This window comes from Planococcus citri, chromosome 4 (assembly GCF_950023065.1).
Source record: "Planococcus citri chromosome 4, ihPlaCitr1.1, whole genome shotgun sequence".
NCBI lineage: Eukaryota > Metazoa > Arthropoda > Insecta > Hemiptera > Pseudococcidae > Planococcus > Planococcus citri.
The window spans coordinates 36,872,164-36,895,804 of record NC_088680.1 but is presented as its reverse complement, the minus strand read 5'-3'; the positions used below and the strand labels follow the sequence as shown (position 1 = coordinate 36,895,804).

The 23,641-nt window shown below is 35.1% G+C and overlaps 3 protein-coding genes across 12 annotated transcripts in view; all 3 read right to left on the bottom strand.

Moving 5' to 3' along the window:
* The window catches only part of LOC135844396 (uncharacterized), a 141,956-nt gene that overhangs the window by 68,438 nt on the left and 49,877 nt on the right, over positions 1-23,641 (bottom strand). For 2 of the 10 annotated variants that reach the window (XM_065362582.1, XM_065362592.1), the window contains exon 1: positions 22,217-22,709. The exons of 4 other annotated variants lie outside the window; for them this stretch is intronic. Coding sequence is in view for 3 of the 6 variants with exons in the window: in XM_065362579.1 (XP_065218651.1) it covers positions 3,124-4,991; positions 5,084-5,168 (1,953 nt within the window). In the remaining 3 variants the exon portion in view is untranslated. Of the gene's footprint in view, positions 1-2,645; positions 4,992-5,083; positions 5,269-5,659; positions 9,896-9,982; positions 10,149-22,216; positions 22,710-23,641 lie in introns of those variants that run through there. 4 more of the 10 variants (XM_065362579.1, XM_065362587.1, XM_065362580.1 and 1 more) reach the window with 4 other exon arrangements.
* LOC135844971 (uncharacterized) lies at positions 11,832-14,494 on the bottom strand. The gene is made up of 2 exons (XM_065363384.1): positions 14,211-14,494; positions 11,832-14,113 (listed from the first exon to the last, which is right to left on the bottom strand). The coding sequence occupies exons 1-2, from the start codon at positions 14,227-14,229 to the stop codon at positions 12,312-12,314; spliced, it is 1,821 nt and encodes a 606-aa protein (XP_065219456.1). The 5' UTR covers positions 14,230-14,494; the 3' UTR covers positions 11,832-12,311.
* Positions 16,354-20,194, bottom strand: LOC135844398 (uncharacterized). The gene is made up of 3 exons (XM_065362593.1): positions 19,667-20,194; positions 18,751-18,887; positions 16,354-18,659 (listed from the first exon to the last, which is right to left on the bottom strand). Exons 2-3 carry the CDS (start codon positions 18,797-18,799, stop codon positions 17,236-17,238), a joined length of 1,473 nt encoding a protein of 490 aa, XP_065218665.1. The 5' UTR covers positions 18,800-18,887; positions 19,667-20,194; the 3' UTR covers positions 16,354-17,235.

Genomic DNA, 23,641 nt, shown 5'->3' with positions numbered 1-23,641 from the left:
TAAGCTTCTCTTCGAACTGGATACTTCTTCGGATATAAAAAACAGCTAAACTTCGATTATTAACTTTTCAAATTAAAAATAAAAAAAATAAAACTGCATCAATTTTGGCCAATTTATATGTACAATATTCATATGACCTATAAACATTTTGGTTTTGTTTTTTGAATTTTTGGAGGCCTGAAAATAAAATATGTAATTTGCCCATTTCAAAATGAGAAACAAATTGGTCCGAGCGAAGCGAGGGCTAGAACTTTTGAAAACTTTCATTTCGATATGCCTAAAAACGAGGTTTTTTCAATGCAAAGAGTTTATTTTTTGGTTTCTTAAATTTTCATATTGGAATGATGTTTTTTTGAATGAAGTTACTTTGGAAAAAAAAGAGAACAGGCTCGAGCGAAAGCTTATGAAAATTTGCATTTCGAGAGGCATAAAAACGAGGTTTTTTCATGTGAGGACAAGTAGTTTTTTTTGGCTTTTAAAGTTTTAGTGAATGATGTTTTTTTCGAAGGAAGTTGATTTTGACAAAAAAAAAAAACCAGAACAGGCCCAAGCGAGGGCGAAAGCTCTCGTAGATTTGTATTTCGAGATGCATAAAAACGATGTTTTTTTTTCGAGGAGTTCATTTTTTGGTTTCAAAACTTGATTTTTATAATCTAGAAATGTTCATCATGTTGTTGAAAAAGAAAAGAAAACAAGCCCGAGCGAAGCGAGAGCAAAAGCTTTTGAAAATTTGTCTTTTGAGAAGTAAAAAATAACGTTTTTCTTTCTTCACAGGTCCTTATCCAAAATTTTCAACTAATCGTTTTTTCAAAATTCCAGGGATTTTGCGTGAAAATTACGAAATTCCCTGACTTTTCCAGACCGACCAAATTCCCTGACTTTTACAGGTTTTCCAGTCTTGTGGACACCCTGTGTGATGAGTTGATTTTTATGCGAAGTTTATTTTGCTACGAAATTTTAAAATTCGAATGATTTTTTTGTTAAATAATTCAAGCTAGAAAAAGAAAAGCAAAGGAGCCCGAAGGAAGCGAGGGCAAAAACTCACAAAAAAGTGCAAGAATTCAAGTTCTAAAACAGTGGACAAATGAGCCTATTTCTACGAAAATTTTTCGAAATTTCAGAAAAGGGAGAAATGAATTTGATAACTTGAAGTTCAATTGAAAAAAAGCAGGACGAACTTGTAGTACTGTTAGATAACCTCGTTTCAGCTCAATGGGAATACATGGGTTGTAAAGGTTCAGTTGTAATTCAAATTATCTAGGGCCCTGAGCCCTGATTTCAAAGAATCTACTAGTTATGTTTCAATAGCAATACTTACCGAATACCAAATATCTATTATACTTATACTTTCAATTTGCAAATGAGGCACTGAATATCACAAGAATACTATAAAAAATACAGTGGTCAAAATTTTTACTTTGTTCACAAAGAAAATATGCCAACCAATACAAATATTTCGGGTCAAAATAAAACACGATTGAAAAAACGTCCAATAATACGTCATCACTCATTACACAAATCTTAAGACGTTGAATTTCATTTATCCGATTTCAAGATATCAACTTTTTCTACTCGGTATCTGAAAAATATTGAAATTTGACGGGCATAAAACTGACTTCAATAGTACCTACGAGTATACATAAGTAAGTATGTAGTATGTATGTATTCATTTAACTATAATATGCACTTCGAATCATTTTCCCTACAAGTTCGGAAACTTTTTTTCTGAAATATTATGTACAATTTTTCAATCGAAAATTACTACCTTTTCGCAACAATTTACCCCCCCCCCCTCCCCGCCCATTTCTTTCGTGTCATTCAGAGACTGATTTGACATTTTTCATTTTCAAAGCTATCACGATCGAACACTGAACGAAGCGAGGTTTGCAAAAGCTCACCAAATTATCGATACAACTTCACGAAGTAAATACACAACATGATTTTAGATGTTAGAATTTGACTTTGTTAGCATTAGCATGTTTTGAATTAGAACTGTCATTTTTTGTAAATTTCAATTTTGAATAAGAAAAGAAAATTGACCCCAGCAAAGCGAAGCGGAAAATTTTTGAAAATTCATTAATCGAAAACTTGAATTGAATAGAACTAGGTATTTTTTATGTGAGAAACCGATATTCCTAGTCCTTGACATATTTCAAATTCAAACGGAATTTTAAAAATAATTTTAGATAAAAGAAGCATTGGCCCATCCGAAAGAAGAGTAAACGCTCTCGAATATTGGTAATTCAAAAAACTATTCAGGATAATTTTCAATGTGCAAAGTTCACCTTTTCAGCTCTGGCATTTTTCAAAGTGGAACCATAATATTTAATAATTCAAATTCTGTAATAGAAAATAAAATTGACCGGAGAAAAGTGTGGCAGAAGCTTTGAAAAATATGGAGTTCTAGAAGTAAAACGAAATAGACCACCTACATTCAATAATGATGCTGAGTGGATCGATGCAATTTCAAGTACTTTGGTTCGGGAAATTTTGTTTTAAATTTTCTTTTGCAAATAGGTAGGTACTTCTCAAAAAACACGTACCTATTTTAGATAAACCAATTATTTTTACATTTGGCAGTTTTTAAATTTCAAGCATCAATCTGTTCACTGCTGAGCATATCGTGAAAAAATTTAATCAGTACACCGGCGTTTAAACGTTTATTCCTTCTAAAATTATTTCCAATTACGAGACCTTCTAAAACCAATATTATTTCAATATTTAACACGCCAATAACAGAAACATGGAAAAACGAACGAAATCGAAGTCACAACTCAATTAGTACAAAACTTACTCATAAAATGTGGTACCTACTTAGGTAACTAACACGAAAAACAATCTTAACTAAGAACAATTAATTATGTATTAATAAATTATAAATTTTTTTAGGAACAATATTAATGCTACGAAACGTTCAAGATAAACTACACTTGACCATGTATCCATTAGACAACGCATTCAGTTCTTTGCGACAGTAGAAAAATATTAAAAAAACGAACAAAACAGGAACACCACAACTAAACAAGTTTAAAAAAATTTTAAAATCAATAGATACCATAGCCTAAAAAGAATAACCTCCATTAAGTACTTAATAACCTATAATCTTCGCATATCAGAAAATAATTACAATAAGAACTCCAAAAACCTTTTTCTTGTTTTGGTAGAAACATCACGCTTTCTTTCTTTCAGACGATTGATCAATAACGTTCTCACGATATTTTTATCGGAGTCAGATTCGAGAAATAAGCAAGCCCATTCTTTCGCCTTAATCGAATGCCCTTTGATCAACATATTTTGCAGTTTGTCAATCCCCTCGTACGAACAAATAATCCTTTTTTTGAACTCGGCAGCCTGATTAGCTGGAATACCATCGGCTATAATTTCAACCAAGGCATTATTCGTCGATTCGAACAATTTCAAGCAAACTTTGAAACCAGCACGTGACATGAGTAGTTTACTTTTGTAGTTGGAAATGATTTCTGGATACGATGAGGCGAGCGGAGCAAGTAAATCAATCAGCGTTTTTACATTTCCAGTCATATAATAAGTCAAAAATTTCTGATCGAAATTTTTCAAATATTTGTTCAACGATTTACGTACCAAATGTATCGATGAAGGATCTGTTTTTGGGAAGACTACATTCAACAGATTCGCCAGCTCTTGGGTTCTATGATAATTCACCAGTGATTTGCAGTGTTTAGCAAAATACGAAGTTTTGGTGAGAGTTAGCTTGAATTTTATAGATTCTTCTGCTGTGGGAAAGCACGAGTTTATCAGATGGTCAAGCGCTTCTGCGGCGTCTCTACAAATTAATCTTTCGCACCATTTGCTGAAAGAGGCATTCTTCATGATTTCTCGTCTTATGTCTGCACTAAAGTGATCCATTAACACAACTGATAGAAAAGTGCAGCTCCGCTTCGGTCTGTAAAGAACGCACCACTCCAATATTTTTCTAATGAAACCATCATCGCCATATTTCAAAATAGTATGTCGCTTGAAATCGTCGCGAGCGGAGTTCCAAATTTCTGTTAAAACAAAGTCTTCGCCATAGTTTCTCAACAGCGTGCTAATTAATTTAACGAATTGCTTTTCGGTGATTAAATCACGAAGTTCATACCACGTTGCAATTGTTAAATCACCTACGTTACCAATTGCATTTCCATACAAGATGTAGTTTTTTATGATTTTGACACCTTTGTCGATGATGACACGCTGACGTTGAGATTCATCAAGTTTCGCCAATAACAATTTCTGAAGAGATGATTCGCGGTTGTCAATCGACCAAATAGTTAGTGTAATTTGTTTTTCTGCATCCAGACGGTCAAAAAAGTACTCGATGGCTAGACAGTTATTGACAGACCATTGCTTAATCATGAACTCATCGACACTCGTATTTTCTGGCGTTTGTATCTTATCCAAATTACCGGCGCAGTAATATCTCCAATAATATACTAAGGCGTACTCAGAGTACCGAAATTGGCGAACGAGATCGTCATCATCATTAACCGTGGGCCATATTTCGTCAACGAGGTCGTCATCATCTTTAACCGTGGGCCACATTTTTTCTATTTCTTCGCGCAGACAATACTTGCACGCAAGGAGAAACTTCATCGTAATTGTCAATATATCAGATTTCAATATATTTCGAGCCGTTTCTGCGGAATTGATGGTTCCACTGGAATGCCAAATAATATAGTTGACGAGCTGATAACGGACAGATCTTTCTACTCGCCAGGCAAATACTTCTTCAGAAACGTAGGAAAGCCAGCAACTTACATTATACAGTAGGGCGTGCGAATAGCGCTCGATCGATTCAGATAACAATTTGGGCATCGGTAATACGTCAATCCATTTGAGTATTTTTGCTTTCAAACGATCATACGGGTTACTTCGGATTAAAGGGGGGATCTTGACGGAGACGTGATCCCATAAAGCGATTGCTACGCTAACTGATGCCATTGTTTCCAATCTTGGGACAGAAACTGGTTTACCTAGAACAGTCCGTTGAATCAAAATCAATAAGTAGGTCGTTGATGCGAAAAAAATTGTGCTGAATGAACGACAGAAAAATGATTCAACTCACAATCACCATGTTCCAGGTCTCGAGCTTCGAATTCCGAATCAATAATTGAATCTTCGTCGCTCCACTCGTACATAGGACTATACATTTTCGTCCTTTATCGCGAAAAGTTCAACAATATTTCGTAATATTCCAATTTTCACGCAACAAGAAATCGCATTCAATTGAGTGGAAATCTTATCTGGAACCTATCAAAATAGATGTTTTGATTCAATTTAATTTACAAAGAACCGACTCGAAAAATTACAAAATTACAATATGCAATCGCGGAATGTGTCAAACAAACAGTATATCATGAAAAAAAAAGAAAAAAACCAGAACTTTCTGAAGGACACTTTTTTTGAATATTTCAATCTTTGAGAATCAAATGAAATCAAAATTCATCACTGAAAAAAAATGGCTCAAATCATTTCATGTTCTGACTTTGGGGGAAAGGGAAGGAGAGTTTTCCTCACGCAGATTTCGCGCATTTGCTCAAAAATAAGGTAGGCGCAAATGCGCCGCAGTGAGCATAAGGTATGCTCATAACATCATAAGAATACTATAAAAAAATACATTAGTCGATATTTCCGACATCACACAAGACTCAAGACGTTCAAATTCATTTTTCCGATTTTAGTATACTTTTTCTACTCAATCTCTGAAAAATATTGAAATTTGACGAGCCCTCACAACAGTTCATTGGAGATTTCATTGACATGAAAAAACCAGTCAACGCATGAAACTGACTTCAATAATAATTTCCCTTTCAAGTTCGTTAAGTATTTTTGCTGATTGAGGGACGAAGGTCCATGTTCAGGGTATCTAACGAAATTTTTCAGGTGAAATCCCCAACCCAAAATCCCGAATGTTTTTATCCCGAATTGCAGATCAATTTTTTCGAAATTTCAACTTTTTCTTTCATGCTTGTTATTGTTTCAATTTTATTTCTATCAATTTGCGATTTTTTCTCCACAATTTATTTAACATTAATTTTAAAATTTTTTATTGCAGGTCCGATTTTTTCAAAATTACTTGGAATTTCAAATTTCAACATTTATAACAGGGTGTACACTCATTTCTGGAAATGATTTTCCCTGACTTTTCCAGGTTTTCCAGAAAAATTTTTACATTTTTCCAGACCATTTTTTTCCATTTTCTATGCATACCCCACACTTTCATAGAAGAGACATTGGGGTGGGGGGGGGGTGATTTTATTTCATGAGCTTCTCTTCGAACTGGATACTTCTTTGGGTATAAAAAACAGCTCAACTTCGATAATTCACTTTTTAAATTAAAAATAAATAAATAAAACATGCATCAATTTTGGCCATTTGATACAATATTCATATGACTTATGAAAATTTTTTTTTTTTTTTTTGATTTTTGGAAGCCTGAAAATGTGAAACAAATTGGCCCGAGCGAATCGAGAGCTAGAATATTTGAAAATTTTCATTTCGAGATATTTTCCCCTTCGAGTAAAATGTGCGGATCTACAGCTAGGGCGTCTAAAAAAATTTCAAAATGAAAAAACATGATTTTAGCAGGACATTTCTCAAACATTTGGGATTTTTTGAGAGGGGCGCGGTGGGCTAGGCAGAATTTTATATTCAAGCTTTTCGCTGTTCTTAATGTCTTCAAACATCTCAAGATTTTTTTCAAGCCAGCAGATGTCTAAAATACAATTTTCATCATTTCAATTTTTGATTTTATTTTCACTTTCAAAGTCCTTACTTATGGAATGGAATTGGGCGAATAATAAACTATTTTCAACATAACAAATTTTCAAAAAATGTAAAAGAATTTAATTGACGATTTTAACGACATTAAGTATTTTGAAAGATTAATCGTGAAAAAAATCAATCAGTACACAGGCGTTTAAAATTTAATTCCTTCTAAAATTATTTCCAATTACGAGACCTTCTAAAACCAATATTATTTCAACACTCAACACTTGAATCGGTGGGTGCAGAAAGGGAGCAAGTCACATTTTTGGAAATTTTTTTTTTCACCGATATAGGGGTTTTAAAGTACGGCGGATCGACTGGTGATGTCAGATTTCCACAAAACTGCCGGGAAAGTGGTATTTGGGCGCAGAAAAAGGGCGGATCCGCATTTATGACTTTTTTGTAAAATTTTTTAAATTCCTTGAAAAATAACCAACATTTTTGAGAAGACCATTTTTTGAAATTTAAGTTAATCTCTGAACTGAAAAATGATGAAAAAATTAACAACTTCGGCAAAAAGTCTTAGAACTAAAGGGGTTTTCGGTCAATTTAAACGAAATAGCAGTCTAAATGATGTACTTAGATGTAGAATCAAGCCCCATTCGTGCCCGAGCAATTTCAAAAGAAATTTTGTCGATTGGGTGCAGAAAGGGTCTAAGTCCCATTTGTTTAGGCAGCAACAGCGCCGGCGCACGTGAATATTTTTTTTTCTAAACAGTGCTAAAAATTGTGTCTTGGGGTCCTCTTTCAATGACCTTAAACATGTTTACCAAAAATTTTTGATTTTCAAATAAATCAGTTTTTTGTTATTCCTGAAAAATGCGAAAATGTGACTTAGCCCCTTTCCGTACCCACCGATTCACTTAATACGCCAATAACAGAGATATGGAAAAACGAACGAAATTCAGGTCACAACTCAATTACATAGTACAAAACTAACTCATAAATGTAGTAGGTACTCAAGTGAGTAACACGAAAAACAATCCTGAATAACTACGAAACAAATTATTGATAAAATTATTGTAAACTTTTTTTCTGAACAATAATGCTACGAAACGTTCAAGATAAACTAATACTCTTGATCATACTCATTCGACAACACCATGAATCAGTTTTTTGGGATAACAGAAATGTAAAAAAAAAAAAAAAAAAAAAAAACGAACAAAACAAGAACGCCACAAGTAAAAACGCGTTAAAACATTTTAAAAATATAGTTGTAATAATAGGCCAACAAGAATACCAACTTTAAGAACTTAATGAACTAATCACCGCATATTTGAAAATAATTACAATAAGAACTCTAAAAACCTTCTTCTTGTTTTGGTAGGAACATCACGTTTTCCTTCTTTCAGGCGATCGATCAATAACGTCCTCAAGATCTTTTTATCAGTGTCAGATTCGAGAAATAAGCAAGCCCATTTTTTCGCCCTGCTCGAATACCCATTGATCAACATATTCTGCAGTTTGTCAATCCCCTCGTACGAACAAATAATCCTTTTTTTGAACTCGGCAGCCTGATTAGCTGGAATACCATCGGCTATAATTTCAACCAACACATAATTCGTCGAACCGAAATGCTTTACACAAGCATTGAAACCAGCACGTGACATGAGTAGTTTACTTTTGTAGTTGGAAATGATTTCTGGATACGATGAGGCGAGCGGAGCAAGTAAATTAATCAATCCTTTCAAATTACCAGTCGAATAATAAGTCAAACATTGCTGATCGAGAATTCCCAAACATTTGTTCAACAATTTACGTACTAATTGTACCGATGAAGGATCTGTTTTTGGGAAGACTACATTCAACAAATTCGCCAGCTCTTGGGTTTCATGATAATCCACCAGTGATTTGCAGTGTTTACCAAAATACGAAGTTTTGGTGAGAGTTAGTTTGAATTTTGTCGATTCTTCTGCTGCGGGAAAACACGAGTTTATCAGCTGGTCAAGCACTTCTACAGCATTTCTACGAATTAATCTTTCGCACCATTCGCTGAAAAATGTCTTCTTCGTGATTTCTCGTCTAATGTCTGCACTAACGTGATTCATCAACACAACTGATAGAAAAGTGGTGCTCTGATTCGATCTATAAACGCACCAATCCAATATTTTTCTAATGAAACCATCATCGCCGTACTTCAAAATAGTATGACGCTTGAAATCGTCTCGAGCGGAGTTCCAAATTTCTGTTAAAATAAAATCTTCACCATCGGTTCTTAACAGCGCGGTAATTAATTTAACGAATTGCTTTTCGGTGATGAAATCACGAAGTTCATACCACGTTGAAATTGTTAAATCACCTTCCTTATCAATTACACTTCCATACAAGATGTAGTTATCTAGGATTTTGACACCTCTTTTGGCGATGACACGCAGACGTTGAGATTCATCAAGCTTCGCCAATAAGAATTTCTGAACAGATGATTCGCGCTCGTCAATCGACCAAATAGTTTGTGTAATTTGTTTTTCTGCATCTAAACGGTCAAAAAAGTACTCGATGGCTGGCCAGTTATTGACAGACCTTATCTTAATCATGAACTCATCGATACTCGCATTTCCCGGTGTTTGTATTCTATCCAAATTATCAGCGCAGTAATATCTCCAATAATATACTAAGGCGTACTCAGAGAACTGAAATTGGCTAACGAGGTGGTGGTCATCTCTCACCATGGGCCATATTTCTTCTATTTCTTCGCGCAGACAATACTTACACGCAAGGTGAAACTTCATCGTAATTGTCAATTTATCAGATTTTAATAAATTTCGAGCCGTTTCTGCAGAATTGACGGTTCCACTGGAATGCCAAATAATATAGTTGACGAGCTGATAAAGGACAGGTCTTTCTATTGCCCAGTCAAATACTTCTTCAGAAATGTAGTATAACCAGAGATTTGCATTATGCTGTAGGGCGTGCAAATGGCGTTCGATCGATTCAGATAACAACTTGGGCACCGGTAATTCGTCAATCCATTTGAGTATTTCTCCTTTCAAACGATCAAACGGGTTATTTCTGATTAAACGAGGCATCGTGACGGTGGCGTGATTCCATAAAGCGATTGCTGCGCTAACCGATGCCATTGTTTCCAACCTTGGCGCAGAAATTGGTTTACCTAGTACAGTTCAATCAAAATCATTATTAGGTCGTCGATGGGGAAAAAATTGTGCTGAATGAACGACAGAAAAATGATTCAACTCACAATCACCATGTTCCAGGTATCGAGCTTCGAATTCTGAATCACTTGACTCTTCTTCGCTCCACATTTTCGTCCGTTAACGCGAAAAGTTCAACAATATTTCGTAAATATTCCAATTTTCACGCAACAAGAAATCGCATTCAATCGAGTAGATATCTTATTCTGGAACCTATCGAAATAGACGTTTTGATTCAATTTAATTCAAATACACGTACAACCGACTCGCAAAATTACAAAATTACAATATGCAATGGCGGAAAGTGTCAAAGAAGCAGGATATTATGAAAAAAGATAGAAAAAATCAGAACTTTCTGAAGGACACCTTTTCCGAATATTTCAATCTTTGAGAATCAAATGAAATCAAAATTTATCACTGAAAAAAAAATGGCTCAAATCATTTCATTTTCTGACTTTGAGGGAAGGCGAGTTTTCCTCACGCACATTTCGCACATATGCGCCGCAGCGAGCATATGCTCATAACATCACAAGAATTTTATTAAAAAAATACATTAGTCGATATTTCCACTTCGTTCACAAAGAAAATATACCAACCAATACAAATATTTTTGGTCGAAACAAAACATAATTGAAAAAAGCTTTCAATAATGCGTCATCACACAAGACTCAAGACTTTCAATTTCATTTTTCCGATTTTAGCATACTTTTTCTACTCGATCTCTGAAAAATATTGAAATTTGACGAGCCCTCACAACAGTTCATTGGAGATTTCATTGACATGAAAAAACAAGTCAACGCATGAAACTGACTTCAATAGTACTCGTACCTACCTACATATGTCCTATATTTATTTCACTGTGAGTTTGGAATAATTTTCCTTCCAAGTTCGTTAAGTACTTTTGCTGATTGAAGGACGAAGGTCCATGTTCAGGGTATCTAATCAAATTTTTCAGGTGGAATTCCCAACCAAAAATCCCAATGTTTTTATGCCGAATTGCGGATCAATTTTTGTTCATTTGAAATTTCAACTTTTTCTTTCATGCTTATTACTTATTGTTTCAATTTTATTTCCATCAATTTGCGATTTTTTCTCCACAATTTATCTAACAACGATTTTGAAATTTTTAATTTTTTATTGCAGATCCGATTTTTTCGAAATTACTTCGAATTTCAAATTTCAACATTTTGTATCTTTGATTTTTTAGACTTACTGCATTTGAAATTTCGACTTTTTTAATTGCATGATCATTTATGTAACTTACGTAATTTTATCGATTTCAGGTGGGCTTTTCCACACTTTTAGATCAATTTTTCCACTGCAGGATCAAACAAATGAATTCTGGAGCATTTAAAGTTACATAATTCAACTTTTGCTTTTGAGCTCATTTGGTTCAATTCTCTCATTGAAGATCCGATTTTTTCCAAATTAATTTGGATTTTAAATTTCATCTTCTCTGATTTGTTTCATTCATTCACGAGTCTTTTACTGTCTAGAATCTACTGATTTCTAAAAATTTCAATTTTTCATTATTTTCAGTACGTTTTGTATTTTAAACATTCTTAATGAAACAATTCATTTCTTTCGTAAAAAATAAAGTTTTTCGGGATTTCAGGAAACAAAGGATTCGGAAAAATGACCATGAATCAGCATTCTATGATTATGCTGCTGAATGGATCGATGCGATTCCAAGTACTTTTGTTGGGGAAATTTCGATTTTTGCTTCAATTTTCTATTGCAAAAATAGGTACTTTTCAAAAATATACATACACATTTCAGAAAAACCAATTACTTTTTACATTTGACAGTTTTTAAATCATTCACAGGTTTTTTCATTTCAAGCATCAATCAGTTCACCGTTGAGCATATCGTGAAAAAAAAACTCAATCAGTAATATCAATACACCGGCGTTTAAAATTTAATTTTTTCTAAAATTATTTCCAATTATAAGACTTTCCAAAACCAATATTTCAATACTTGACACACCAAATAACAGAAACATGAAAAAACGAACAAAATTTAAGTCACAAATCAATTACATTAGTACAAAACTAAACTAAGACATAGGTCATAAAATGTGATACTAAAGTGACTAACACAAAAAACAATCACAACTGGAACAATTAATAATAAAATTATTATAACTACCCTTGACCATTCCCATTACACATCACCTTGAATCAGTTTCTTGAGACAGGCAACAGAAATATTAATAAAACGAACGAAACAGAAACGCCATAAACACACAGGTACATAAAAACGTTGAAAAATGAAAAAAATTGTAATAAGATAGGTACCACATACGTATAAGCTAACAAGCATATCAACTTTCAGAACCTGATAAACTAAATCATCGCATTTTTTGTAAATACTCAACTACAGTAAGAACTCCAAAAACCTTTTTCTTGTTTTGGCAGGAACATCACGTTTTCCTTCTTTCAGACGATCGATCAATAACGTCCTCAAGATCTTTTTATCAGAGTCAGATTCGAGAAATAAGCAAGCCAACGTTTTCGCCTTAATCGAATACCCTTTGATCAGCATATTTTGCAGTTTATCAATCCCCTCGTATGAAAAAATAATTCTTTTTTTGAACTCAGCAGCCTGATTAGCTGGAATGCCATCGGCTATAACTTCAACCAATACATCATTCGCCGAACTGAAAAGCTTTACACAAGCTTTGAAACCAGCACGTGACACGAGTAGCTTACTTTTGTAGTCGGAAATGATTTCTGGATACGATGAGGCGAGCGGAGCAAGTAAATCAATCAATCCTTTTAAATTTCCAGTCGAATAATAAGTCAAACATCGCTGATCGAGATTTCTCGAATGTTTTTTCAACAATTTACGTAACAATTGTACCGATGAAGGATCTGTTTTTGGGAAGACTACATTCAACAGATTCGCCAGTGCTCGAATTTTATGAAGCTTCAATAGCCAATCGCAGTGCTTACCAAAATACGAAGTTTTGGTGAGAGTTAGTTTGAATTTAGTCGATTCTTCTGCTGTGGGAAAGCACGAGTTTATCAGTTGATCAAGCACTTCTACAGCATCGTAATCAATAAATTCTACGCACCACTCGCTGAAAAATGCCTTCTTCGTGATTTCTCGCCTAACGTCTGCACTAACGTGATCCGTCAACACAGCTGATAGAAAAGTGCAGCTCTGCTTCGGTCTATTTACGCACCACTCCAATATTCTTTTAATGAAATCATCATCGCCGTGATTCAAAATATGACGCTTGAAATCGTCGCGAGCGGTGTTCCAAATTTCTGTCAAAATAAAATCTTGGACTCTTTCTTCCAACAGAAGGTAAAACAGTTCGAGAAATTGCTTCTCGGTGATTAAATCGCGAGCATCGTGCCAAGTTGAAATCGCTAACTCATCGTCGTCGATATTCCTGGTCGACGTGTAGTTATCCATGATTAGGGTAAATCGATCGATGATCACGCGCGAACGTTGAGATTCGTTCAACTTCACCAATAAGAATTTCTGAACAGATGATTTGCGCTCGTCAATCGACCAAATCGTTAGTGTAACTTGTTTTTCTGCATCCAAACGATCGAAAAAGTACTCGATGGCTGGCCAGTTATTGACATACCGTCGCTTAATCATGAACTCATCGATACTCACATTTTCCGGCGTTCGTATGCTATCCAAATCATCGGCGAAGTAATATCTCCAATAATATACTAAGGGGTAATCAAAGAACCGAAATATACTAACGAGGTCGTAATTATCCTCATACCCCACCATGGACCATATTTTTTCTATTTCTTCTCGCAGACAATAAGTACACGCAAGACGGAACTTCTGTATAATTGTCAATTCATCAGATTTTAATAAATTTCGAGCTGTCTCTGCGGAATTGATGGTTCCATTGGAATGCCAAATAATATAGTTGACGAGCTGATAAATTCGAGATCCTTCTGCTTTCCAGATAAACACTTGTCGAGTAACGTAAGAGATCCAGCAAAGCACGTTTTTACGTAGGACATAGAAGTGACGCTTGATTGGTTTGGATAACAATTTGGGCACCGGTAACACGTCAATCCATTCGAGTATTTCATCTTTGATTAAATGTGGCATCGTGACGGTGGCGATGGCGTGATTCCATAAAGCGATTGCTGCGCTAACTGATGCCATTTTTTCCAATTTAGGCGCAAAAATCGGTTTACCTACAATAGTTTTTCATTAAAATCATTAAGTAGTAGATGGTCGATGGAGAAAGTGAGCTGGTTGAATGATAGAAAAAAGGATTCAACTTATAATTACCATGTTCCAAGAAATTCATCGTCTCCGCTTGGAAATCTTTATTTACGACTATACAATTACGTTCATTCGGACAGCTGAACAATATTTCGAATTATTCCAGTTTTCACGCAACAAGGAATCGCATTCAACTGAATAGATATCTGGAACCTATTAAAATAGATGTTTTGATTCAATTTAATTCGCAACCGAATCACAAAATTATAAAATTATAATATCCAATGAAGAATCTTCAAAACCCATAAACTGCGATAAAGCTTAAATCAAGACAAGACCCCTGAGACAACTCGTGACTTAGGTACACCGTAGAAGCAAATTTTGAGTCACCCAAATTATTTAATTTTACATTTTTGACGAATTTTTGAGTACGTAAGGTAGACATGGCTTTTTGGTTCCAAAAAATCGTACTTATATTTTTTTAATCGAATCCACTTTCTCACACGTTTGAGAATTTTCCACTTCGGGTAAGAGGTGCGGATCTACAGCTAGGGCGTCTAAAAATTTTCAAAATAAAATAACCGGATTTTAGCAGGACATTTCTCAAACATTTGGGATTTTTCAAGAGGGGTGCGGTGGGCGAGGCAAAATTTTATATTCAATCTTTTCGCTTTTCTAACGTCTTCAAACATCTTGAGATTTTTTTCAAGCCAGCAGATGTCTAAAATACAATTTTTATCACTTCAATTTTTGATTTTATTTTCACTTTCAAAGTCCTTACTTATGGAATGGAATTGGGCGAGTAAAAACCTTTTTTCAGCATAACAAATTTTCAAAAAATGTAAAAGAATTCAATTGAAAATTCGAACGACATTAAGTATTTCGAAGGAAAGGTATAAAAACGATGTTTTATCGTGAGATGAGTTACTTATGAATAACATATGAGAAGTTATAATTATTTTGTTTCAAAGTTTCTAAATTCAAATGATTTTTTCTCGAGAGATATAAAAGTGAGGTTCCTTGAGTAATGAATTAAGAAGTTTTTCATTTTCACTTCAAAATTTTAAAATTTGAAAGATTTAACAAAATCAAACTTGAAAAAGAAAAGCCAACGAGCCCGAGTAAAGCGAGGCCAAAAGCTTTCAAAAAATCATGTTTTGAGAAGTAAAAAAAGTTTTTTCATGCCGGGAGGAGTTCATTTTTTCGATTTCAACTTTGAAAATTTCTCTTTTTGAACAATAAGTTTTCTATTTGGAAAACAAAGAGAGCGAGGGCAAAAGCTCTAAAAATGTGTAATTCAAATTCTAAAAACGTCAACAAATACCTAAGCCTTTTTTTTACAAAATTTTTCAAAATTCCAGAAAAAGGAGAAATGAATTTGATAATTTGAAGTCTGACTGAAAAAATGCAAGACTTTATAGAAGAAAAGTGAAAAAAGGAGTACAACTGCAGGACTTGCAGTTGCAGGATCGTTATAGACAACTTGATATTATATTACTTGAAAATGGTTACAATTATGATACTGTCAATTCGTAAATGAGACACAAATCAATATCACACGAATACTTTTAAAAAACAAAGTGGTCGATATTTCCACTTTGTTCACAAGTAAAACATGCTAACCAATGGGAATATTTTGAGTCGAAACAAAACATGATCGGAAAAACATCCAATAAATGCGTCATTACATAAAACTTGAGGCGTTTAATTTCATTTTTCAGATTTTAGGATATTTTTCTCAATTTGACCTCTGAAAAATACGGAAATTTGACAAACTCTATGAAAAATCAACGCATAAAACAGCTGACTTCAATAGTACCTACAAGTACGTCTACGAGTATAACTATATTTATACTTCACAGCGAGTTCAGAATAATTTTTCTTCCAAATTCGCTAAGTATTTCAGCTAATCGAGGAGCGAAAGTCCATATTTTCACACTCGAACGATTTGTGAGAGGATGAAAACTGTTTTCAACCCCCAGAATTACACCACTGTGAACACTTGCAATTCGAAGTAACATCTTAACATTTCTAGGTATCTGATGAGTAATCCTGAGTGACACAATTTCCCAATATCCACTTTCGTCTGTTAAAAAAAATTCATATTTTTATGCGCCCATTACACTCTCTTGCCCACTCAACATCTGAATCGAGCGAAAAAAATTATTTTCAACGTTGATAATAATAAAACACCATACATACAATAACATACGTGAAATTCGAAATTATAATTTCATTTTCAAAGGTTATAATTTATTACGTATAGGTAAGTAAGTAGATACTAGGTACTTAGGTGGGTACCGAACATGAAATACAATAATTCAAAAATACGTGACAAGTTGATTCTTTGACATTCTAATCGAACGTACCTATTCGAACATTTAATGCATAATTCAATAGATCTGAAGAACAATACTTATTTCAGCATAATTATAGTTAATGTTTAAAATAAAATAAAGTATATAAGATAAATAAAAAAATTTAAAAGAAAATTATATAATATAAATATAAAATTTGATTTTATATTGTTGTTAATTATTTTATTATGTTAATAAAAAATATTTCTCCAAAAATCTAACCGAAAGGAAAGAATGGGTACAGACTGAATGAACATAATATCATAAAAAAATTAAATTATTACCACTTCTGGTGAGCTTCATAACGTCAAAAATCCTAATTAATACATCTAACTGCGTTGAGAATTTTTTCCAATCCTCGTTATCATATCAATTAACATTTCTTTCAATAATAATCACGCTATAGTTACAGAAACAGAAACACGAAAAAACAAACGAAATTCAAACAACACAGCTAAAAATTCCAACAAATAGAAAGAAATAATACGTAAGCGTAAACTAATTACGAGTACACACAACAAACAAATTGATAAAATTTTGGAAATTTAGACATCCCCAAAGATTAAATATTCGCAAATTTCAAAATAATTATAATAAAAATTTCGAAAACAGTTTTCTTGTTTTGGAGTTGACCTTACACTTTCTCTTCTTCAGGCTTTGGATCAACCGATTCCTCAAGGTTATTCTATCCGTGTTAGATTCGAGAAACCAGCGTGCCCATCTCTCCGCATCACTTAAGGATCCATACATCGCTGATCGAGATTTCCTGAATATTTGTTCAACAATTCATGTACCAGTTGTGCAGATGAAGGATCTGTTTTTGAGAAGGCAAACTCCAATAATCTCGCCAGTTCTTCAGTTTCGCAATCGATCATTAATTTTTGGCAGTGTTTATTAAAATATTTGCTTTGGGAGAGAGATAGTTTAAATTTTGTCGATTCTGCTTTTTCGGTAAGGCATAAGTTTATCATATGGTCAAGCATGTTTACAGTACCTCTGCGAATAACTTTTTCGCACCATTTGCTGAAAAATTTCTCCTTAGGAATTTCTCGTTTAACATGAGCACTAACTTGATCCATTAAAATAGACGAAATGACAGTTGGGCAGTTTTCTTTTTCATGTTGCGACTCCCACCATCCCAATAATTTTGCAATAAAATAATAATCGCGATAATTCAAAATATGACGCTTCAAATCTTCGCGAGTAGTGCTCCAAATTTCCGTCAAAACAAAGTCTTCGGTTAGGGTTTCCAACAGTCGACTAAATAAGTCAACGAATTGCTGTTCAGTGATTACATCCCGTGCAGTATACCACGTTGAAATTATCAAATCATTTTCGTAATCGGAAACACTCTCGTACGACGTGCATTTATCTATAATTTGCACAACTCTGTCCATCATCACGCTTAAACGTTGAGATCCGTTCAGTTTCAGTAATATGAATTTCAGATAAGTTAATCCGTGTTGGTCGAACAACGAAACAGCTTGTCTAACTCGTTCTTCTGCGTCCAAATGGTCGAAAAAGTACTCGATGGCAGACCAATTATTGACGTACGTTTGACTAATCATGAACTCGTCAACAGACAGACTTGCCAGATTTTCTATTTCATTTAACTGATCCGCGCAATAATACGTCCAATAACAGTGTAGAGGATACTCAGAGAACCGTAATGGGACAACAAGGTCATTCTCATCCTCCATCATGGGCCATATTCTCTCTACGTCTTCTCGCAGACAATACGTACACGCAAAACGAAACTTCTCCGCAGTTGTTAATTTGTCAGATTTTAATAAGTTTCGAGCCGTTTCAGTGGGATGGATTGTTCCATTGGGATGCCAAATGATATCGTCGATTAGCTGATAAAGGTCAGATCTCACTCCTCGGGTGAGAAATATTTCTTGATGGATGTAAGAGATCCATTTTTCTACTTGTTTACTCAGGCTACAGAAATGGCGCTCAATGGGTTCAGTTAACGATTTGGGCACAGGTAATGCACACATCCATTTTAATGTACTTAGTTCTTTGTTCAACTTCAGATAGTGCTCGTAGTCGTCTGCCTTAAGTAAGTTTGGTATCGTGACAATAGCGTGATTCCATAAAGCAATCGCCACGCTAACTGATGCCATTTTTTCTAATCTTGGCACTGAGATCAATTCACCTAAACAGTTACCGCAAAATTACCAATTATTAAATCGTCGACGAAACGAAATTAGAGCCGATTCAAACTCTAGAACAATGATTCAACTTACGATTCCAGTCGTCACTGCCGTTGTTGTTAGAAATCCTGTTGCTGAACATGTTCTCTTCAGATATATTTCAAATTATTGCAGTTTTGAGTTTTCAAATAACAAGAAATCACATTCAACTTTTCAGAAGAACCAAGGTTCTGTTGAAAAAAAAAATGAACAACAAAATCAAATAGTCACTATTGAATAGTACACCTGTGAAGATTTTTTTTCGACTTCGTATATCTATACGCCTTCCAATATTTTGCTCGTCATTCAAAATGGGGCGGGGGGGGGGGAGGATCCTAATTGGAGAGATTCGTATTTCAGTATCAGAATCACAGAGATAGGCAAATCAATGAAGGTGATCAGGTTCGAGTAGCTCAAGTGATCTGTCTGACGACTGATTTCAGCGACAAATAATTCAGAACACATGCAGGAATTTTTCAAACGAAAACAAACTCATTGAACTAGATCACAAAGACGACTCGGGTGAAGAATAATAATTGTAGAAAACCAACCCAAGTGCAGAAACGACTAAGGTATGGTTATTATAGCTAAGAAAGGCAAACTCTTCAAGACGTAGCAATATGATCTAGAAGTTCACTATTCAATCTCCGTCAAGTCAACCCCTCTACCATATAATTCAATAATACATACAATTAACCCTTCGTTCGAATTAAGAGATTGATATGCTCTAAAATTCGATACATAATTAAAAACATACTTAGTTGAAACACAATTAATTCAAACAAAATCTCAACAATGACATTCTGTTAATCGAATTAAAAAATTCATAATGAGTAATGAAGGTATCAAAACAACACATTACCTAAGTACATAATTATCTCAATAAATGGTAGATTTGTATTGATTAGAAAAGTTCATCAAAAAACAAATGTGAAACGATATGTTCATAATTCATAACTCAAGTACAAACCTTAGGTTAAGTCAAAAAAAATTCTTCAGGAGGCAAACACCAACAATAAAAAAGCAAATCTTCAGTAGCTTACGACGCTACGATTAATTACTTATGTAGGTAGCACCAGAGTTCGAAATTCAAGCTACAATACCAACGATTATCAATTAATGCTGCAAGAACAGAGGTGAAATTACTCTTCAACCATTTGAATAAGCTTTGTTCTTTTCGCTGCTCGGAGCGATTTCTTACTCCTTTCTTATGCTCTTTTTACAGTACCGAAATGTAAAAGGAGTAAATTTGTTGTTCTCTGATAACAAAAATCGCAATACATATTTTCTACTTTACTCGAAGTGAGAGTAGGGTACTATTCGCGAATTCACACTAAGTGGCTGACATCTGGCGGATTTTTGCGTAAATGCTGAAAAGGGGGAACTGTGCAAAATTGTGATAAGACATTTTTATATTGTGGAATATTTTTCAACTCAAATTTGCAACTGAATGATTCGGATTTGAGTAATTGAAAAAATTACTCGCGTATGTGTGCAGTCTAATTTACTGACTTCGGGGTCCCATCATACAATTGGTGAGCAAGAAGTCATGACCGTTGTTTTTAGTGTTGGGGGGCGTTGTGTCCGCTCACCTCGGCTTCGCCTCGGTTGCGCGGGTCGCTTTGTTGTTCATACTATGTCTGTTAACTTCCCTCGGCCTTCGGCCTCGGTGAGTACAGTTTTTTATATACAACCGCTGTTTTCGCTTTATTCCAAGGGGATGTCGGTGTGTCACCTTTTTCGCTTCATACCAAGGGGATATCACTACGAAAATAAACAAACGGCTCGGCTTCGCCTCGCCTAATTCGGCATGCCATTCGAAAAATAATATTAATAAATTTATTCATTGTTTGAAAACAAAAAAAGTAATTTCATTACTTTGTCTGTAAAAATTCAACTCGTAAAAATAAAAATCGCGAAAAAAAAATTTGAAAAAATTTGTGCCGGACGCGGGAATCGAACCCAGGACCTCTTGCACAGCAATCCGTTACCATAGCTAAGCCGCCACGGAGGCTGGTTGCCGGTTTGCGTTTTTTAACGCTATATATGTAGCTATACACCGTCGAAACATACCCCCCCACGCGCGTATGTATACGCGTACGTGCGAACAACGGGACCCCGAAGTCAGTAAATTAGACTGCACACATACGCTAGTAAAAAACTCGCGACACCAGAACTCATTTGCAAACGTATTTTAAACAAAAATGAGAAAATTGTATATCAGCAAAAGAGTCGTTTGATGTCTTTGAGTAAAGAAAAAAAATTGTTGGCCACTAAATTATTAATTTTTGCGTTGTGAATTGTAATCTGATTGGTCAATAGTCTCCAGTTCCCCCTTTTCAGACAATAACAACAGCGATCCAAGCGATTCGTGAATTCGCGAATGGTACTAAAAGAGGGAAGAGACTGCTGCGTTGACGACCACTGATTTTACCCTCCCTTTCACTACCCTACCATTCTACCAGTGATTGTTTATCTCACTACTCACTCCCATGGCCATAGCATAGATGATTTCAATGAAACGTCACAATGACGTCACTTGACGGACAGCTGCATTGTGATTGGCTAATGGTGAAGCGACAACACCGCTGTCCGTCAACTGACGTAACTGTGACGTTTCATTGAAATCGTCCAACCAAAATGGCGGCCTATGATTTTACCCCCTCAGCCCCTCTTTTAGTACCCTAGTTATGGTCGAAGAAACTACCCCAAAACACAAGGAATTTGGAAAACACTAAAACAGAAGAAGCCAGAAAGTACAGAAACGATTATTTCTTTAAATTCAAATTTCTAATGTCAACTCACGATTAACGGTTTCATTTTTCATTCGTAATCAAGTTTTTTTTCTCATGCAAGTCATGCATCGAAATTCAAAAATTAATTATGATGACATTGATTTTTTTTCACCAAAACGAATATATTATTATCATGTAATTCATGTAATCATAAAATTATCGAGTTCATAGCGAGCATTCGTGTGACTTGAGCTGCGAATTTTATTTAGGTGTTTTCTGTTCATCAGAGATCAGAGACGTAACCTTCGATGTCGATACTACTGACGTAAAATTGTACTTATGATGTAATGTATCCAGTCCAACGTTGGGGGTTTTTTAGTTCATTGTTTGGTTGATTGATACAGATATCTAATAAAATGATATTACAGCATACAAGTACACTTTAATATGGAAACAACGGACACGTTGGGCTCAGTGTACTCATACTCATCTCAACACATGTGCTTTGGAACGGAAACATTTTTCGCGCGCTTAGTAACCCTGCTTCTATTCTACTTTTCATCTTTCTAACGTAAGAAAACATTGTTCAATCTTTCTCAACTTCATATACGAATTAGCAACATGTAACGAATACCAATAGTCAATACTTCAATTTGCCGACGACCCGACGTCTCCTCTATGAGTGAGTCGCCATCACGTGTCGCATCATTATACAAAAATCCCAATCCACAGAAAACAATACTAAATTATCTACTACCAATCACTACCAATAGAACAGTAATTACCTGAAAATCAGCTAATAGTCGTCCTAGCAAAAAGCCGCTGAAGTGAATTATTTAAAATACTTGGTAAAATATACGAGCGATCTACGAACTTATTTTCAGTTCAACGTGATCGAGAAGCGAGAACCGGCGAACGTATCAGAGCAATTAGATTCAAGAACAAACTAGAGTCTAGAATCTAATATCATATCACAACACTCGAAGCTTTCGGTATCGAAATACTTTACAAAATACGAACCATTACTTTTCAATGCTTACGCAACTCGCGACACTTCAATGACTTCATAGAAGTCATAGAACATAGATGACGATTTCCAGTAAAATTCGTACGCAAAAACAAAAGAGTACGAGCGCGAGACCACGAGGTATCAAAAATCTAAACCGTTCCAACTTCCAAGAAAGAAGGCGAGAGCCGGAGAGCGAGAACGAGAACAAAGAAAAGAATGCAATGCGACGGCAGAAAATGCAGACGCCGCTGACGCTGAAGAAAGAAAGGGAGGGATAAAGCTCTTTAATACAAGTATGGAAATAGATTATGCTCTCAAGAAAGTCTTAGCATTTTACGTATGTATTACGTACTGCGCATGGCAGGTTGGTGTCGTCACGCGGTGGAGGTGGGTGGAGCAACCAATGGGGTGCAACGTTGTACGTGAACAGCTGATTTGATGCTTGCTCGCGCACTGCGCAGTACGTAAAACTTACGTAAAATCCTATGACTTTCTCAGCGTTGCCAATTTAGCGATTTTCCCGCCATTCCTAGCGATTTTGAACATAGAAAACCGCCAAAAATTGTTGATCTAGCGGCTAGCGGGAAGTCTAGCGTTTTTGACTTCATGGCCACTTTTACCATTTTAATTCACAAATTCAGCATTTCAGCCAGAGATGGCGCGATTCCGATTTTTTTAAGGAGTCGTGAGAATCGCATGAATCCGATTCCGGAATCGGATTCCATTTTCGATTCACCTGACAGATGAATCGAAAAATGTGAAATCTGACTCTTTTCAAGCAGGAATCGCAAATGTAATATGATTCGCGATTCCGGTAATTTGATTCTCGCGACTCCGATATTTCGATTCTCGCGACTCCGATATTTCGATTCTCGCGACTCCGATATTTCGATTCTCGCGACTCCGATATTTCGATTCTCGCGACTCCTCATTATGATTCTCACGACTCCTCATTACGATTCTCTAGACTCTTGGCTTTAAAAGTTTGAATTCTAAAAAAATTGAGCGGTCATGGAACACTCCGGACTTGGACGCAAATGAATTAGCCGAATTATCGTTGCCAATTCGATCAAGAAGTGAAATGAGGGTGGCAAAAACCGTACTTGGAATTGAAATTACTCCCATTTACACCAACTGGGGCCACAATACAATTTTCGAAAGCTTTTGCCTGGATTTTGGCAGAAAATTTTGAAAATTTGTT